Source organism: Achroia grisella, unplaced genomic scaffold, assembly GCF_030625045.1.
Source record: "Achroia grisella isolate CSIRO2021 unplaced genomic scaffold, CSIRO_AGI_Agris_v1 utg1954, whole genome shotgun sequence".
NCBI lineage: Eukaryota > Metazoa > Arthropoda > Insecta > Lepidoptera > Pyralidae > Achroia > Achroia grisella.
In genome coordinates this window covers 125977-142605 of record NW_026712699.1, presented here as the reverse complement: position 1 = coordinate 142605, position 16629 = coordinate 125977, and the positions used below count along the sequence as shown (strand labels likewise).

The 16629-nt window shown below is 32.4% G+C and overlaps 2 protein-coding genes across 5 annotated transcripts in view; one reads left to right on the top strand and one right to left on the bottom strand.

Moving 5' to 3' along the window:
• Positions 1–309: 309 nt before the first annotated feature.
• Positions 310–7940, top strand: LOC131841843 (uncharacterized). Of its 3 annotated transcripts, none has more exons than XM_059190191.1 (7): positions 310–487; positions 2426–2548; positions 3145–3367; positions 4412–4564; positions 5606–5793; positions 7184–7255; positions 7608–7940. In XM_059190191.1, exons 1-7 carry the CDS (start codon positions 411–413, stop codon positions 7864–7866), a joined length of 1095 nt encoding a protein of 364 aa, XP_059046174.1. In that variant the 5' UTR covers positions 310–410; the 3' UTR covers positions 7867–7940. The 3 variants fall into 3 exon arrangements, with proteins under 3 accessions (XP_059046174.1, XP_059046175.1, XP_059046176.1); XM_059190192.1 differs by lacking the exon at positions 310–487 and adding an exon at positions 2038–2222 and having other exon boundaries at positions 2418–2548; XM_059190193.1 differs by lacking the exon at positions 310–487 and adding an exon at positions 2259–2348.
• Positions 7941–11539: 3599 nt separating this feature from the next.
• LOC131841840 (zinc finger protein 774-like) overlaps positions 11540–16629 on the bottom strand; it is a 78579-nt gene continuing 73489 nt past the window's right edge. For both annotated transcript variants that reach the window (XM_059190186.1, XM_059190187.1), the window contains exon 3: positions 11540–16529. In XM_059190186.1, coding sequence (XP_059046169.1) covers positions 15613–16529 — 917 coding nt within the window. In that variant the 3' untranslated portion in view covers positions 11540–15612. The remainder of the gene's footprint in view (positions 16530–16629) is intronic.

Genomic DNA, 16629 nt, shown 5'->3' with positions numbered 1-16629 from the left:
ATGAGTTCGTTGCATTAGTCGTGCATTCGTTTTGTTTTACTACATTTGAGGTTCTATGAAGTTATTATTTAAATTAAATATTAAAACATTGAAGTCGGTATCTACTTTCTTAGGTAGGTAGTTTGTTCGAGAGTTTCGATAAATTAGACAAGAAATATTAATAATTAATTATCGTTAGTAGATCAACAGTTAATTTTAAAAAGCACATCACTCAGTATAGATTTTACCTCTTTTGTGACAATAGGTACATTGAAACTTGAAAGTGCCACTGGAAAGTAGCTAGCTTACCTCCATGATGTGAAAAATGTAAATCAATAATATGACAAAAATGTCACTTCAATTATTGCATATTTCATTTAATAAAATGAAATTATTACATTACTACTTTTTTTTTACTGTTCTTAAAAACAATGCAAGATCAAAGTGCAGGTAACTGCAGGTCTATTGGGATTCCTGTGTTTGTGGTCAATACCATCATGGAAAATAGGTATAGTATTATTTCTGGGCAATTCTCCCTCTGCTATGGATAATGACTGTTTACTTTTATTTATTGTTGTTTTGTATGTAATCTCGCAAAATGTAATCAACTAAAAAAAGTTTATCTCTAACTTACGCAATTTATTATATATGTACTGCATCTGTGACTCGAACATTGTTAAAGTAACGACATCTGTTGGTAAATTCTATATTTAAATTTGCTTATAGTTATCTGTAAACATAATTTTAGCACGTAATGTTGCTATTTGCTTGCTATTGATTACCAGGCTTAAGCACAATTTAAAAAAAATATATATTCTATAAACATATCTAAATACCTATTTAGGTATTTCTATTAAATATTTATATTTTTTGCAAGGAGTTAATATTTCGTATTTTCAGATAATAAATCTCAATTCTTATTTGTGTTTGAAAGTTTAATTAGAATAATCTATAAGTATTCATTTATGTCAAATGTGAAGTGACCAAACATTATATTTTTTATTTGTTTCAGGCAACTTAATATTATTATATAATAGTATTGGCCCCTATTATATATAACTTAAAGACTAACATATACTAAAGAACGTAATAAAACATAAAATGAAATTAATATAGACTTTATGGTCACCACAACTCCCTTCGGACAGTAGTCTTCCTTCATGAATTCCATTTTGAATTTTAATTTTATATAGGTTTAGCATAGATGTCTACAGGTGCTCACGACATAGCCGACGTAATCTTTATATCTCAAACAAGATGGCGCTGTCTATTCATTTTTATAAGTAGAGAGATTGCTTGGATTCCGTTCAGAGTTTCAGACCTAAAAAGGTAATTAGAAACGGGACTCTAATTACCTAACTTTTTTGTTCGCGTTCCATTTTTTTATACAATGCTGTAGATATTCATATGTTTTTACTTCTATTGGTGTTATAATTTAAAATTGAATGTAACCAACACTACACTTGTATTAAGCATTAGTTACGAATTTTTGATGCATACTGTCTATCCTTTCTGTATAATTTAAAGTTCAAGTTACGAAAAAATCTGTTGGATTCATGAGTTTTTTTATGGTTTTTACGGCCCTGGATGCTTCATATCATCTGATATCAGTTTCGACAGTTTCATTTATGGAAATATTAATGTAGGTATAACATAAATGGTTATACATAAAATAATAAAAAATAAAATATGTATGATAACTTGGCTTCTTGAGAGAGTTTGTCATTGCAGTTATGTTGCTATGTGTAGATAATATAAAGGAGTAGCAGCATGCGATGGATGAATATCTTCTTAATCTCTTTTTGTAATCGTTATACAAACGATCATTATATGCCGGAAAAGGATAATTGTCGCTACGTCTACATACCAAATAGATGTAAAATAGATTAGCTCGTATGGGTTTCTTTCTACAGATTATTCAGGTTGAACTGTTGTCCCAAAATTGACACATTGTAGCTATCACTGTCATATGTGGTAAATTGTCAAGTTCTGTCATTATTATCTACACGTCACTCACCTTAGTCTACGTCAATCTGAACTGTCTTTTTGTGTCAGCTGTTTGCTTAAAGTTTTCAATTGATAATGTTATTATTATTATAAATATATGAATCCGAATTAACTTTTAATAATAAGTTCCTATATTCTGATATTTCAATGAAATGTGTATATTTTAAATTTGTCATATTTTCTACTAAATTATACAGTATATATAAAATCTTCCTATGTTACCTTTAAGAATTTTGGTTAGTTTAACATGTTTAACATGTTTTTTTAAATTTAAATATTGCTAGTTGCAATTACACATGTAGATTGCATTCACACATTACAAGATTAAAAAAATAAATATGACTATTCAAAATTGCTTAAATGTAAGTTTGAATAAGGAATTTTCTATTCAGTTCTATTCTATTAATCCTTGGATAATTTAATTATTACAGTATTCTAGGTATTGTGCTGTGCTTGTGCCGAAATGCGCCTTCAGTCACAACTTTGAAAAAAAGTATTCTGTAGAAGAAAAATCAAAAATTTTACAGGTTATAAATGACACTGATCCTGATGTACTGCCCAGGTATTTATATTATTACACTATAGCTGTATTAAATCACATAACTATGATCATATTTATATTAAACTTAGTTTGTTTATTTTTCTTGTGGTTTTTTAATGGATGATAATGGAATCATGAACCTGTCTGTGCTAACGGTTTATGCTGGCAGGACCAGTGAAGGATGATCATAAAATTAGGCCAGTTAGCCCATTGTGATTATTTCACTAGGAATAGTTATAGAACCATAGTTTGCAGGCGGGACATGTCAAATTATTGCAATGGAATTACTATTCCCCATTTCTAACAATCCTTTTCCCTTCTTCTTATAGGTTAAGAGTCTCTTCCGTCTTCTGCCACTATCACTGCTTAAGTATTTATTCTATATAAATAAATGAAAAATAAAGTTTTTTTATTGTTTTAATTTAATATATTTTTTATGCTTATTTTAATAAAAATTTTGCTTTGTACACTCCTTTTTTATATAAACTATAAGTGTGTGTAATATTATACTTGTCTGTTTGTGTAAATTTCGTAAAAAGGGCTAGAACTTTTTTGCTTCATGTATATTTAATGGTTACCAAAAATCTTTTGTTTATGCAATGTGAATAATATTTCAGATATGATATAGCTAAAGCGAAATTAAAAAGGGTGAAACAATGGAAAAGTGAAAATGGTCAGTTAAAGTGTATCGGTGACCTGGAAATGATTGAAGGTTTCTCTGAGAGGGTAGCGTGTAAATTGTTTAATAGCATACTGGAAGGTCCACAAGAGAAATCAAACTTGTCTTACAAAATTAAGGGCCAGATTTTACATCCACATCTGACTGATGGTATTCGACAGGTACGTTGATAATAACAATAGACTCTTTATTGTGCACATAGAAAAAATACAATAGAAAAAAAAAAATATATATATATAGCTATTTAGCGATAAAGCAGCCCATTGTTACCTCTATATTATAATTATGTTATTTTTCTTTTTATATTTGATGTACATATTAATTTATGTAAATTTTAGATCTTTCTGTGAGAGGAACAATAAAGAGTTTTCATTCATTAATTAATTAAAAAAATAGTAATTAGTAAATCAATATAAAAAAGCGGTGTTATAATAATAATAATAATCACCTTTATTTGTCTGAAAAACTAATTCACTTGCTACTTATATAATAATAAAATATAAGTAGCAATTGTAATGAATGAGACAAAATGATCTATAACTCAGAGGAGGCGGTGAGTCCACCATCTCTACTATTCTGTTATAGCCTTCACCAGTAAATTAGGAGAATAAGAGATTGACGATGCTGATAGCACTTGCTATTAAATAAATATTAATAATATTTGAAGAAATTTATGTGATAAATATTTTCAGTTAAATAACTGCACTGTTAGGCCCAGATTTTTCCTAATAGAGTATTTTGTTTATCAATTTTGCAGGTTCCATTTCACTCATGGTATAAACATTAGTATTCAAATGTGTGATTATATTATAGAAAACACTCATACCAATACAAAAGGTTTGGATGTTTTCTATGTATAATATTATATATATATATATAATTTAAATATTTTTTTTTAAATACATACATTTAAAAACAAATATTTAAATTATTAACTGGGTCTTAATACAAATATTTTTTTGGCAAGTAAAGGTATTTACCTCTCTCGAAATTTCAACTAGGTTAAGTTGTGTTAAGACCCGGTGAATAATTTAAAAAATGTATATTTAAAACAAATATTTGAATATATCTATCAGTTGTCTCTCTTGAATTGTTATTATTATTTAATATTCCTATTTGCACTGATTTATTTGTAGTTTCTTTTTTAATATTAATAATAAATTATTTATCTTTCCATAGTTAATTTGTATTTAACTATGTTTCAGAAATGTAATACAGTACTGGCTGTATATACAGCTGTGAATTCAGTTTGTTGGACTTTAATAGACAAAGAAAATTATGAAGTTTTGGAATGGAATTGTCTCAGTCTTGACTATTCAAATGATAAGCGGTTGCAGCTTACAGACATATTAAACATTGTAAGTTTTTTTTGTATGGTTTGGATGAATATGGTATGGCGCATGACATCGCTGGTTACTCCAGCAGAAGAGGAAACGTCACTATACATCTTATGTGGTTGTAGCCCACTCATACATAAATGTAACTCTAACTCTTGGAAAGTATACATCCATACATCTTGAGATAAAAACCGTTCCTCCTAAGAATATGTTTCAATTCTTGTGCATGAAACCTAGGTAGCGAACTTTGAAAAAGAGTGAGCACAATAAATCTATGTAGGTCGCAATGTGACAGGTCTTGATACCTGACAGCCCAAAACCCTCAATAAAAAAAAAATGTTCACTCATTATTTAATTCTTAACTAGCAGTGAATATTTATAATTTAATTTAATTAAAGATTAGTAATTATATAATATATTAATTTAATTGAAGATTAGTATAAAGTAAACTCAGTCAGTCAATAGTCGTGAATCTACCAAGAATTAACCAAAATTTCCAGGGGTGACTGCATGGAGAAGAATCTTACATATACATGACGTGACAGGTACATATCCAGCAATGGTGGCCACTAGTTCCCATTCCGAACAATCCTATCCTCTTAACATATAATGCATATTAAACGTAACATATAGAAATCGAGCCCGCGTCCAACATAAACTTTTTTTATTAAAATATAATTTTTAATATAGTGTTCTAAGTTGCTCCTGATAAGATTAAATTTCTGTTAATGAAAATCCCATCAAAATCGGTCCAACTATTTCAGAGATTACCAAGAACAGACAAAGAAAATTTTGATAATGTCTTTTATGAAAGTTCCTAATATACTATTATATACATTTAGTGAAACTTTGTTAATTTGAAATTACAAACACACTTAAATTTTATTTATTTTTATAGATTACATTTGAAGTGTTTCCATGCTAATACAATAATTGCGAAAATTTATGTCTGTTTATTACTTACCCACAACTAAACAGCTGAACGGATCTTAATACAATTTTACCTTAATAGATATTCATACATTATTATTCTTTGTTAACCTGTATTTATTTCAATTACAGGCATGGAAGGTAACAAATAAGTTGCCAATAGCTGATATTTACGTGATGAAAGCTGAACCCACTACACTCCGCGCAGCTGGCAGCGATCCTAACAATCCTAAAGTGCTTGCTATTAACTTACAAAAGTCCCAGATGGTCTCTATGATTGTCTCCCTCATTACTGCTAGATCTAATGATATAGCGAGCAGGTAAAAACTTAATATATTTATAAGTTAATTTGGATAATAAAGGTAGGATAATAAGCTTCGAGGTGGAATGCACATGCGAAACCCCGATCTCCGGCTTAGTCGCTTGCAGGTACATCGTGTGGTATTTAGTGGGTCAACATCCACCACCCATGGCGTGGTAATGATCTTTTGAAGATTTTCCACACACATTTTTTTTAAAAAAAAGGTAAATAATCTAGGTATGAAAAACTTAATGAATGAAAAAAGGTTTTGCTCATATTCTAGGTATGGATAGAATAGAATAGAATAAATCTTTAGTAGTCGATTCTCAGACCTACTGAATATATAAAATTCCATAAAAACCAGTTGAACAGTTTCGGAGGAGTATGGTAACTAACATTGTAACACGAAAATTTTATATACAATATGTATCACAGTTACACCCCATCGGGCATGCAACAATTTACAACAGTTGTGGTTTAAGATCATATCATAAATTATATTTGTTGTCTGTCACAATGTTTATTCGATATTAAAGTTCTGTATACAAAATATATATAATAAAATTCTTTAGAAAACTATAATATATGAACTATAAAAGTCTGTGGCCAGTACGTCAGCAACAATATTATTAAATTATATCATGGTATTATTATGAAAATAGTGAATAAGTAATGATAGTCAAATTTTATGAAATGCAAAATCAGAACGAAAATAAACTCTATACTGATCAAAACAGAAAAAAGGCTTAAACTTTCGATTGTACATTTTTTTTTATTATTATTATTTATATCACTTGTCTGGTACCCATAACACAAGCTCTGCATACTTTGGGACGCCATCTAGGGTTGTGAGAATAGCCCAGAGTATTATTATTATTAAAAAAAATACATAAGGTAGACTGTAAGTCGTCCTCTTGCTTTGTAACATGATCAAGCACACCATCTTTCCCGCACTATATCACGCGCACTATCTTTCCTGCGCTATATCGCGCGCACTATCTTTCCTGCGCTATATCGCGCGCACTATCTTTCCTGCGCTATATCGCGCGCACTATCTTTCCTGCGCTATATCGCGCGCACTATCTTTCCTGCGCTATATCGCGCGCTTTATCAATAATACAGGATTAGAGGCATAATATCTTAATTCTCTGGAATGGCAATGAGTGGTATCACGGTTGTCACATGATAACGTGATATACGTAGCTGTTGATGTATATAGGCGTTACCTCTTACCAGTAGGTTAACCGTCAGCTTGATTGTTACTCTAGTCTGTTTTTTAATGAATGAATGCAAAAAAAGCATTTGCAAATGCAAGAGAAGTGCGCGGCTCTTAAATTATGAATGAATGAGTGAATACGAAAAAATCAAATGCACATATATTCTAATAATGTTCTATGTTATCTTTTCAGATCTTCAAATGGTGATAACAATCAGGAATTAAATAATAATGTTTACTTTTTGAGGCCTGCACTTCCTTATAGGTAATTATAATAATTTCTAATCATTTTTTAAATTTTCTAATAGTATAGTATAATCCCAAACCTAACCTCCACGCGGCTCCCCTTGGAAACCATCGTGGTAAATTGCCATTTGCCAAGATGGATTAACTGATTTGATCTCATGCGCTCATCTTATCATCTTCCACTGGTGCCACGCCACCGTGAACAGTTCTCGCAGGCGGTTTCACCATTCCATTATCATCCATAAAAAAAAAACCGCGACCATTGCAAAGTAAGGCGGTGCGCTAAGCCGCTATGGCTTCTTTTTTTCTTCTATTCTTCTATTCTTTCCACCATCGAGGCCGTCATATGTACATTTTATTTCATTTTTCAGATTATACGGAACCCTAGTTGGTAACGAGAAAGTCTCTACAGATCAGACTGTAGAATTGTTGCTGCAGGAAATAAACGGGAGAACGTCAAATAATTCCAAAGTATACATTTCACCTTCAATCCAGTCCATGTACAGAGCACAAAAGGAGTTGCAGCAAGACATATTGGGCCATTGCCTACTGTTAGGTCTGACTTTCATGGATTTGTGTATATATAAAAATCAGGATAGCATAAACAAGTTGGCGAGGCGTGATAGTTAGTAGGTATTGTTATTTAGTATAAATCATATATTGTGATATAGATTTTATATTGGTGAATAAACTTAGAAAGTTTTGACGTATCTTATTTGCTACATATTCAGTAATATAAGCGACAACCCCAGTAGTGTAGTGGTTTAGCACACCACTTTTGATGGTCGTTGTTTCGATTCATCGCACGGTGCAAGCATTTTTATTATATGTTTTACAAAAAAATGTATTTAAATATTTATATCAGTGGTCTAGTACCCATATCCCAAGTTTTGTTTAGCTTGGGAATATATAACGCTGTGTGAATATGATATGATATGGCCATGATATAAAAAAAAAAATTTTTATGAATTTCTGTAGTTAAGGTCTCCAACTACAGATTTTGCATAGAACTGCATAGTCATGCAGTTACTGGAAATATAAATACAAAAATTTATAACCATACTTATGATATTGTAAATAGGAAAGTGTGGAGGGAATAGGGAATTGTTAGTAATGTGGATCAGTCCACATTACCGATTACTGTTCAAATGAATGTCCTTTATAGGATATACTAGTGACACATAACTCCCATGGTACTTCTCATATGTCGTCATTTCGGCAGACTGAAGAGTCATGCCTCTATAATTTCACTGCCATATCTCACTTATCAATCGAAAGAGTTTACAGAGCTGAGTGACAGCACAAACAGATGTGTTAACGATGACGTCTTTGTAGAAAGAATAACCACTTTGATTAAATATAGGTCTATATGGTTATTGACAACAAAAACAGAGTACTATGAGGGGATAGATTAAATGATACAGAAAATGAAACTGCATTGTATTGCTTCAGTTGGACTAAAAAGTGTTTATTTGATAAAATACAACGAGCTTACTTTTTACAACATTTTACTTCTATTAATGACAAAAAAACAAACAAAACCCTTAATACAATAATAATATACATAAATACGATGGTATCAACTTCAAACGTATTAATTAGACGTAACGTAACTAACATAAATGCAAGTCTAGGCAAGATCGTTAATTCAAGTAAAAAATAATATCTAAATACAAGAAAAAAATAATATAATAAAAAATTATACAAACATTAAAATTACACCAAGAAGGTTTAATGCAAATATTCAATATAGATCACACATACATTTTTGACCTAACCAAAGTCGAAATTTTGTATTTAATACTGATATTATTCATTTTGGAAGAACTAGAACGTATATTTACAATTTCTCATTTATAATGCCAACATATTAATTTATCGCCTGAATTACTGTGACCATATCGCAACCAACTGCTTTTTTGTTATCGTAAAAATAAAAATGGAAGAAACAAATGTGGTTCGTCTGTTGTGTGTAAAAAGTTAGATCTTGTATTCTGGGATTGTCTAAAATGAATTTATATAGGTAATCTATTTCGGTGTAATTGTAGGTAAGAAAATATACTCTATTGTAACATGACGGCTGGAGTTTGTGAGAACCGAAAACATTTATATCCATAAGTTTATAAATTATATTTATTAATTGTTCTGTATCCGGCCCGAAGGACCATACCGTGGTCGTCCATACTGCGTAACTGTACAATAGAAATATGGTATATGATACTGATATAATAAAATTTATCTATGAATGGATAAAGAAGCTTGTATTAATGTAAAGTTAGATAACATGAAAGTACTTATAGATATTCAGTTCTCAATAACCCCAGAAGATAACTCTGTAGAAACCTAATAACAGTGTAAATCCAGTCTATTGCTTTATATTACAATAAATATGTACAATTGTTGATATAACAGCACCCATTCGAATGAAACCAATTCATGTACGTACGCCGCCTATTATGCTTCTTTACAAAAGAAAATCTGTAATTATAATAATATCACCGCTTTATTGTATAACCTATGGTATATATTTGTATAATCTGTATATATCTATTGTACTATTTGGTATGTATATGTAAACTGTTTATTGTATTGCTTTAAATAAGTATTATAGCAAAAATAAGCTAAATAGACGACGTATTACCGACTTAAACGTTACACCAATAAAATCTGCAAAAAACTCAATCCAGACTACAAGATCATTAATCTAATATGTTTATCTTTTATAAAAAATTCAACAACACTTACTTTACTGTGGAACTGTATTCAACAAGTTTCTATTGTAATAAAAAATTGTTTTAAACATTTGCTGACAGCGGTCGGCGAGTGGCAGTGTATACAATATTGTAGGTAGCTATAGAACAAATAAAACATAGGCCATATATATTGTGTTGGCTACCAATTATTTCTGTTATCTACACTAACAATTGTCTGATTAAATAAAAAATATAAATAATAAATTACTAAAATATTCCGCCAAAACTCAAGTGTATTGCACTGAAGCCGCTCTAGCGACTATTGTATTTTTATTCATATAAAATCACATGAACTGTACAAATAAAGCGCATATGATAATATCAACTGCAGGTAGTATAGGTACAGCTCAAATCATAAAACATCGTAACAATAAACAATACGAAATATGGAAGACATATTTAAATAATTCGTAGCCAACCTTTTATCAACTAAATTTTTTTAAGATTCCTATCATCTAGGATCTCTTAGGTACATACAATCTACATTAAAACAAAACTTGTGTATATTGTGTTGCAATGCGATCGTAAACGAAACATTAATATATTTAGAATAAACGATTCATATTCCAATATAAAGGCGAATCGATGTACTTATTTAGAATTAGTATTTGAAATTATTGTATTTTATAGACAAATCAAGGATTTATTTACAATATTCACGAGAATAAAACCAAATGCAAGTTTATATAAATGCATATTGAAATATAAATCGAAACGCCGGATTATTTTGGAGGCAAAATTTCTAATGAGTGTCAATTATGTCTTAAAATATCTAAATTTTCGACTGCTGAGATCACACAATAAATGCATTATTCAAAAATAGAACATGTTCAATTTATGAACGAAGTGAATGAACGATGTCATTTTTACTGACCGACTATTTCTACGATGTTTCGCCACCGGTCCGGACAATGGTGCAGTTATACTCTCATTGTCGGAATATATATTGTATTTAATACAATTGACAATTATAAAGTATATCAGTAATCACTATTACGTTATATGCAACGTATACTGCCACGATGCAATCTTATTCTCTCCTTTTATATCCTTAACAACTTAAAAATCTATTGTATACACAAAAAATAAGTAGGTAAATAGCTATAAAGGGCAGCACTCGTATATAATATGAAGAAATAATATACTTTCCGTTTCAATTGATATAACAAACATCAATCATCACATTTTATCTACCTATAATAATTAGGGGTTACAAGAAAATATGACTCATTGCGAAGAGACAGATTTGGAGGCATTAACATAGAGTACAAACAATTTTTTTTTGTAAAATGTTGCCTAAATGTTCTTCCATAAAGAGAAAATTTTATTTACATTTTCACTGGCTTTCAGTATTGTATATTAAATTATGAAAATTCTATTTTTAATGTTTAGTCTGGAGGGCGACAAAAATGTACCAATATAGAATTATAACTATTTTTATCTACGAGTAAAAACATAATCAATTTGGCAACATTAAAAAAACTGCTGCACATTATCAATATTGACATTGAGTGCACGACAATAATTACAGTAATATCTGCCCCTTTTAATTCAGTATGAAACAGAAAATATACTTAAATAGATAGACAATATGAGTTTATCAAAAATGTAAGGTAAAAGAACCTCTAGATTATAGATTACGTATTTTAAACGCTAGGAACACGTAAAACTTAATGTAGTAGAGAAAATTCTTGTCAAAAACTGAAAACTACAATCGATGATGAATACATTGATGAACATTCGAATTGGACGGCTCACTGTGATGAATTTAGTGATGAATGCTCGTCTCAATCCGCGTCGACCGCAACATGTCCAATATCGTACTTAATCGGTAGAACAAGATTGGATTACTTAACAAATAGTTTCATAAGAAAAGCAAAACCGTGCTCTCAAATAAGTATTATACAATAACTTCTCGTACGTAAAGTATGCTAATAATGTTACTATAATGAACGTAATAGGTACTTACATACACAAATATTTGAGCAAAACTTAACAAAATGAGCAATTTGAACATAACAGCGTGGGAAGGAATTCTTACAACTGTTTTTAGAAAGTTCTGGAAATGGTATAGTAATTTATTACATCGCCTTAGAAGTATATTTTCTCGCACGTTTTTCTTTCTACTGTAACGAAACAATTAATTGCAACACTGCCTGAAAACTTTCCAATGATATGTATTTACAATAACCACGCTGAAAAATAACCATTGTGCGAATTTTTATGAATACCTTTCGATATTCATTAAGCAAGAAGCAGATTTTTTTTAATATAATGTCACCTGATCGATAAATTAAATTTACCATTTACATCTGCATTAGACGTCGATTCGACAAGCTACATATATCTGTGATGTAAGTTATGCAGAATTGATGAAAATATATCAATTTTGCACAACTTAAAATTATACAAAAATCAGTTTTTCACATACTTAGGTACGTAACATGTTGCAACTGCAATAGGTACCTATAGGACACTAACGTTATGACTTTTATAATAATAATTGTATGTAATAAATGTATAAAATATCATCTGTAATCTCTGTATACTTAATCACCTTTGTTTATATTTAAAAATTAAATCCATTTGTATCGGTATAAAAATCTAATAAGTATAAATCTGAGGTTATTTCACGGCTATGGCACTGTGTTGTTTGTATTCAAACTTTGTACTAGAGCGCGCCGCGACGCTCCCGCCCCTATATATTGAATAATATATTTATATCTCATGAACTGTATAAAAATACTTATTAGCTAATATTGTTTAAGGCTGTCTGTATGTGGTGTATATAAACTATAGAAGGACATTGAGGTATTATGTAGGTACTACAGTGGACATTGGAAGCTAGTCTAGCTTCATTCGTGTGCGGAAGTAATCCAAGAGAATTATAAAACGAATGTAACATTTATATATCTTTTACTACTTACTACTATATTATAACACAAGCCAGGGACTATTTTAAGCAGATAACTTATTTTTGTAAACAAATAGTTATCTACCTACATGACGATGCTAGCGACTGTAAAAGTGGCCCTGTAAAGTGCGGCTCTATCGCTGCATTTGTGCGGCGTCTACTTTAGTACATTTGTATATAATACCTCAATGAGTAGAAACGGAAACTTATCATTACTGCTTGTAGCGGGGGCGGGGGCGTCGCGCGCACCTCGGAGGATCACACGTTGTGAACATTGTGGAAAACTTCAGTCACGGAAGATAATACTCTAATACTCTTCGATAATGGTGTTTTTAGTTTGTAAACCTCCAAAAGTTTGATAGGAAAATCAACCAGTAAACAAAACTGCATCCTGAGAAGACGCTGCGGGATGCGGCCAGTTTTGATACTGCCGCACAATTACATATATACGCAGTAAGTCGAGAAAACTAGTTTTAAGAAAATCGCATTAAATATCAAAACTATAAGTGCCATTTTCTTTAAACTTTTCTCTCTGCTTACAGCAGATGTATGTACTCCGTTGTGCAGCAAATTAGTTGCCAAACAAAACTGGCTCGCTTGTAATTTTCATAACTGTCCAATGCATAATTCGTCATAAAAATAACACACAAAATCCACTAAACTTAATATTGCATTATTCACTTCTAGAAGTGATAAATTATTGGTATCAACGTGTCGTGTGACTCCCACAAATTCAAATATTATTATTACATCTACGTATCAGTTTTGATACATAACAGTTCTTATTGTGCTGTAGGAAAACGAAACCATCACAATATCGTAAAATAAGCTATATATGTCGTCTATAGATACAAACAGAGATGATAAAAACGTTAAAAAGCCTGATGAAATACCCTGACGCTGTTACAGTTTATAGTCTCATCGACTCCATTGTATTGCGTTATTTAAATGAAACATTATCAGAAACGATATATTTGATATATCTGTCCCTCTTTACGCTTAAACTACAATATGTTTGGGCGTGTTTAAAATAATTCCGTATAGTTCCTATGTCTACATTATGCACTGTATAATATATTCTGTGGACGTGAAATAATGCAGGACGCACTCTTCATCACCAGGGTATTTCAACAACGCCACAAATTCATATAATATCTTTAATCTTCCTAACTTCTAAGTGTATTTCGCGATGAATGATCGAATTGCTTTGTAATTCGAGAGTCGATAATCTAATCTATAATAATTATTTAGAAATAATATTATTCTGGCATATTCTTCCTTTCCTGGATCAAACTACGACAAAGCACTTTGCGACATCACACGCGTTACATTACATCAATGTAATATTCTAATCTCACTCTTCGAACATTACGTTATCGAATCAGTCAATAAAGAAAAGCAATGAACCGACACAAAAGAATCGGACCTATTTAAATGCGAAATTTCGATATATTAGGAACATAAAACTCAATTTTACAAAGACGTTTGGCAATTTCGAGTTACGTATAATTACAAAAGCAAATTCAATTAAAAAAATGAAAATTCGAACAACTCTTATGCAATCACTCCTCCAATAGGGACTTTCAATCACATTTCGTCACAACATACCAAGTTTAACGCTAAGTGAGCGAAATAGACACCTAACCTACCTAGCTATCACAGTCCTTTCTCAGTCTGACCCTTTCCTCTTAAATGCATCTCAAATTGTCACGTAATCGTTGATAAAACTGGTAACAACCTAAACTAGGCCAACTATAATAGAAAATGGTAGAAAAATTCAAAAAACACTACACTATTTGGCACCTATAGTGATGACAGAGACATCTCGGTAATCTCGTTTATTAATATTCACGTAAATGCATTAACGGAACATTGTGTAAGTACTAAAAAAAAATATGTATTTAGATGGCAAAAGGTAACCTACGTTTTTGGTTTGCTTTCATGCTTCTGTTCTCTGATGTATTACTCTCCGAATTTTTTCTAAATTTGGACCTAAAGTTACCGCGTAAATTCTTACATTACCATATTACTTTAAAGATATTTTGAGCATCATGAATTCATCTAATCTCCCCCCGTTTGCCAGATTATATCCCTTAATACTCGTAAATAAAATTAACTTAATATATCTACAAAATATGTATATTTATTACAATAGGCACAGCACTGTACCGGAAACATTCATCGCGAAATATTGCAATTATGGTAAAAGATCAATTCTTACTTTTAGTTTTCAACGTAGAGCTTTAAATTCTAATCTCTGGTTCGATCTGCTTACATTTCAATGATTTCGATCGTTTCAAGAAGAATCACCGCGAAACCTAACTCTTACGTGGTAACTTAATATTACGGGGCAAAAAATGCTATCTGAATTCGCTCCTCAACGGTAACACTATTCATGATGAACTTTTATACTGTACATTCGCGACAGACTTTCGGTAGAATATAAACAATGTCATTATTTACAGATCGAAGCTTGTTTTACAGCGATCCGAATAATAATTTTCATTACAAAGCTCGCAACGCGAGTCGTATACTGTTTTAAGGCCGGACTGTACTTCTACTTCGGGGCACCATTTACTTGCTCTATCATCATAACGGTGAAGACGAGGCGCACCAAAAAGTTTAATTGTACAGTCGGTCGGCGACGTAAAGGTCGTGGTGTGGGGGCGCGTGTGTGGGCGCGGGGTGCCATCGAGGCGGAGGCGCGGGTCACTGGGCCGGCAGGCAGGCCACCGGCGCGCCGGGCCCCACGGCCGGCTTGAACTCGGGCGCGCCGCTCGTCGCCGGGAACTGCTGGAACGGTGCGTAGCACTGCGGGAAGTACAGCTCGGGCTTCACCACCGCCGCCGCCGGAGGCAGCGGCCGTGGCGTCTTCGCGGCATCGGCACGTCTTGCTTTAGCCGCATGCGGATTCATATGGTTGTCGATGTGCTTCTTAACCTCAGGTTCGGTTGCGAACCGCCGCCGGCAATTCGACATCGGACAACAGAAAGGCCGGTCACCTTGGTGCGTTCGTGTGTGCTGATCCAGTATCGCCTTCTGCCTGAAATCTTTCCCGCATTGTGTGCATTTGTATGGTTTTTCACCTGTATGAATACGTAGATGCTGATTGAGAATAGTCCGTTGACGGAAAAATCTGGGACAGTACACGCAACCGTATGGTTTTTCGTTTGTGTGAATGCGAAGATGTTGCGTTAGATGTGATTGTTGTCGAAAACGTTTGCCACACTCTGGACAAGGATAAGGCCGGGATTCTATATGAATACAACCATGTTGAAGAAGCGTTGACTTTTGTTTGAATTCTTTCTGGCAAATAGGACAACGGACATATAGGGGCATCGCACGACCACCGAGAACATCAGGTAGTTTCCCACCTTTTAAGTATTGTAAAGAAAGTCCAGAGCCGAAGACTGTATGATTGAGACCTTTAGTGTCTTTGAAGTAAGCAGGATATTGGGCCGTATCGCCGGGTGAGAAACATGATCCGCGTGGGTCTCCGTTTTGTCCATCAGCATCACCGTATGTCGATTGCACCTCCTCTTTGTTTTCATCAGCCGGAAATGGCACATCCTGGGGCCAAAGGGTAGGCGTCGTCCCGTTCTTGAAAATCAGATGCGGCGAAACGTCTGCAAAAATGGAATAGTTTGGTCAATTACAGGTTTTGACATCCGATTCAGGAATACCGACGAGTGGGTTAATCAAACTTGGAAGGTTATGGGAGCGTCC

Bases quoted from the DNA above. Each gene is read 5' to 3' on its own strand.
- LOC131841843 (XM_059190191.1), top strand. From the start codon at position 411: ATGCAAGATCAAAGTGCAGGTAACTGCAGGTCTATTGGGATTCCTGTG. The intron at 2,549-3,144 runs GTATTTATATTA...ATAATATTTCAG, and splicing joins GATCCTGATGTACTGCCCAG to ATATGATATAGCTAAAGCGA. The intron at 4,565-5,605 runs GTAAGTTTTTTT...TTTCAATTACAG, and splicing joins TTACAGACATATTAAACATT to GCATGGAAGGTAACAAATAA.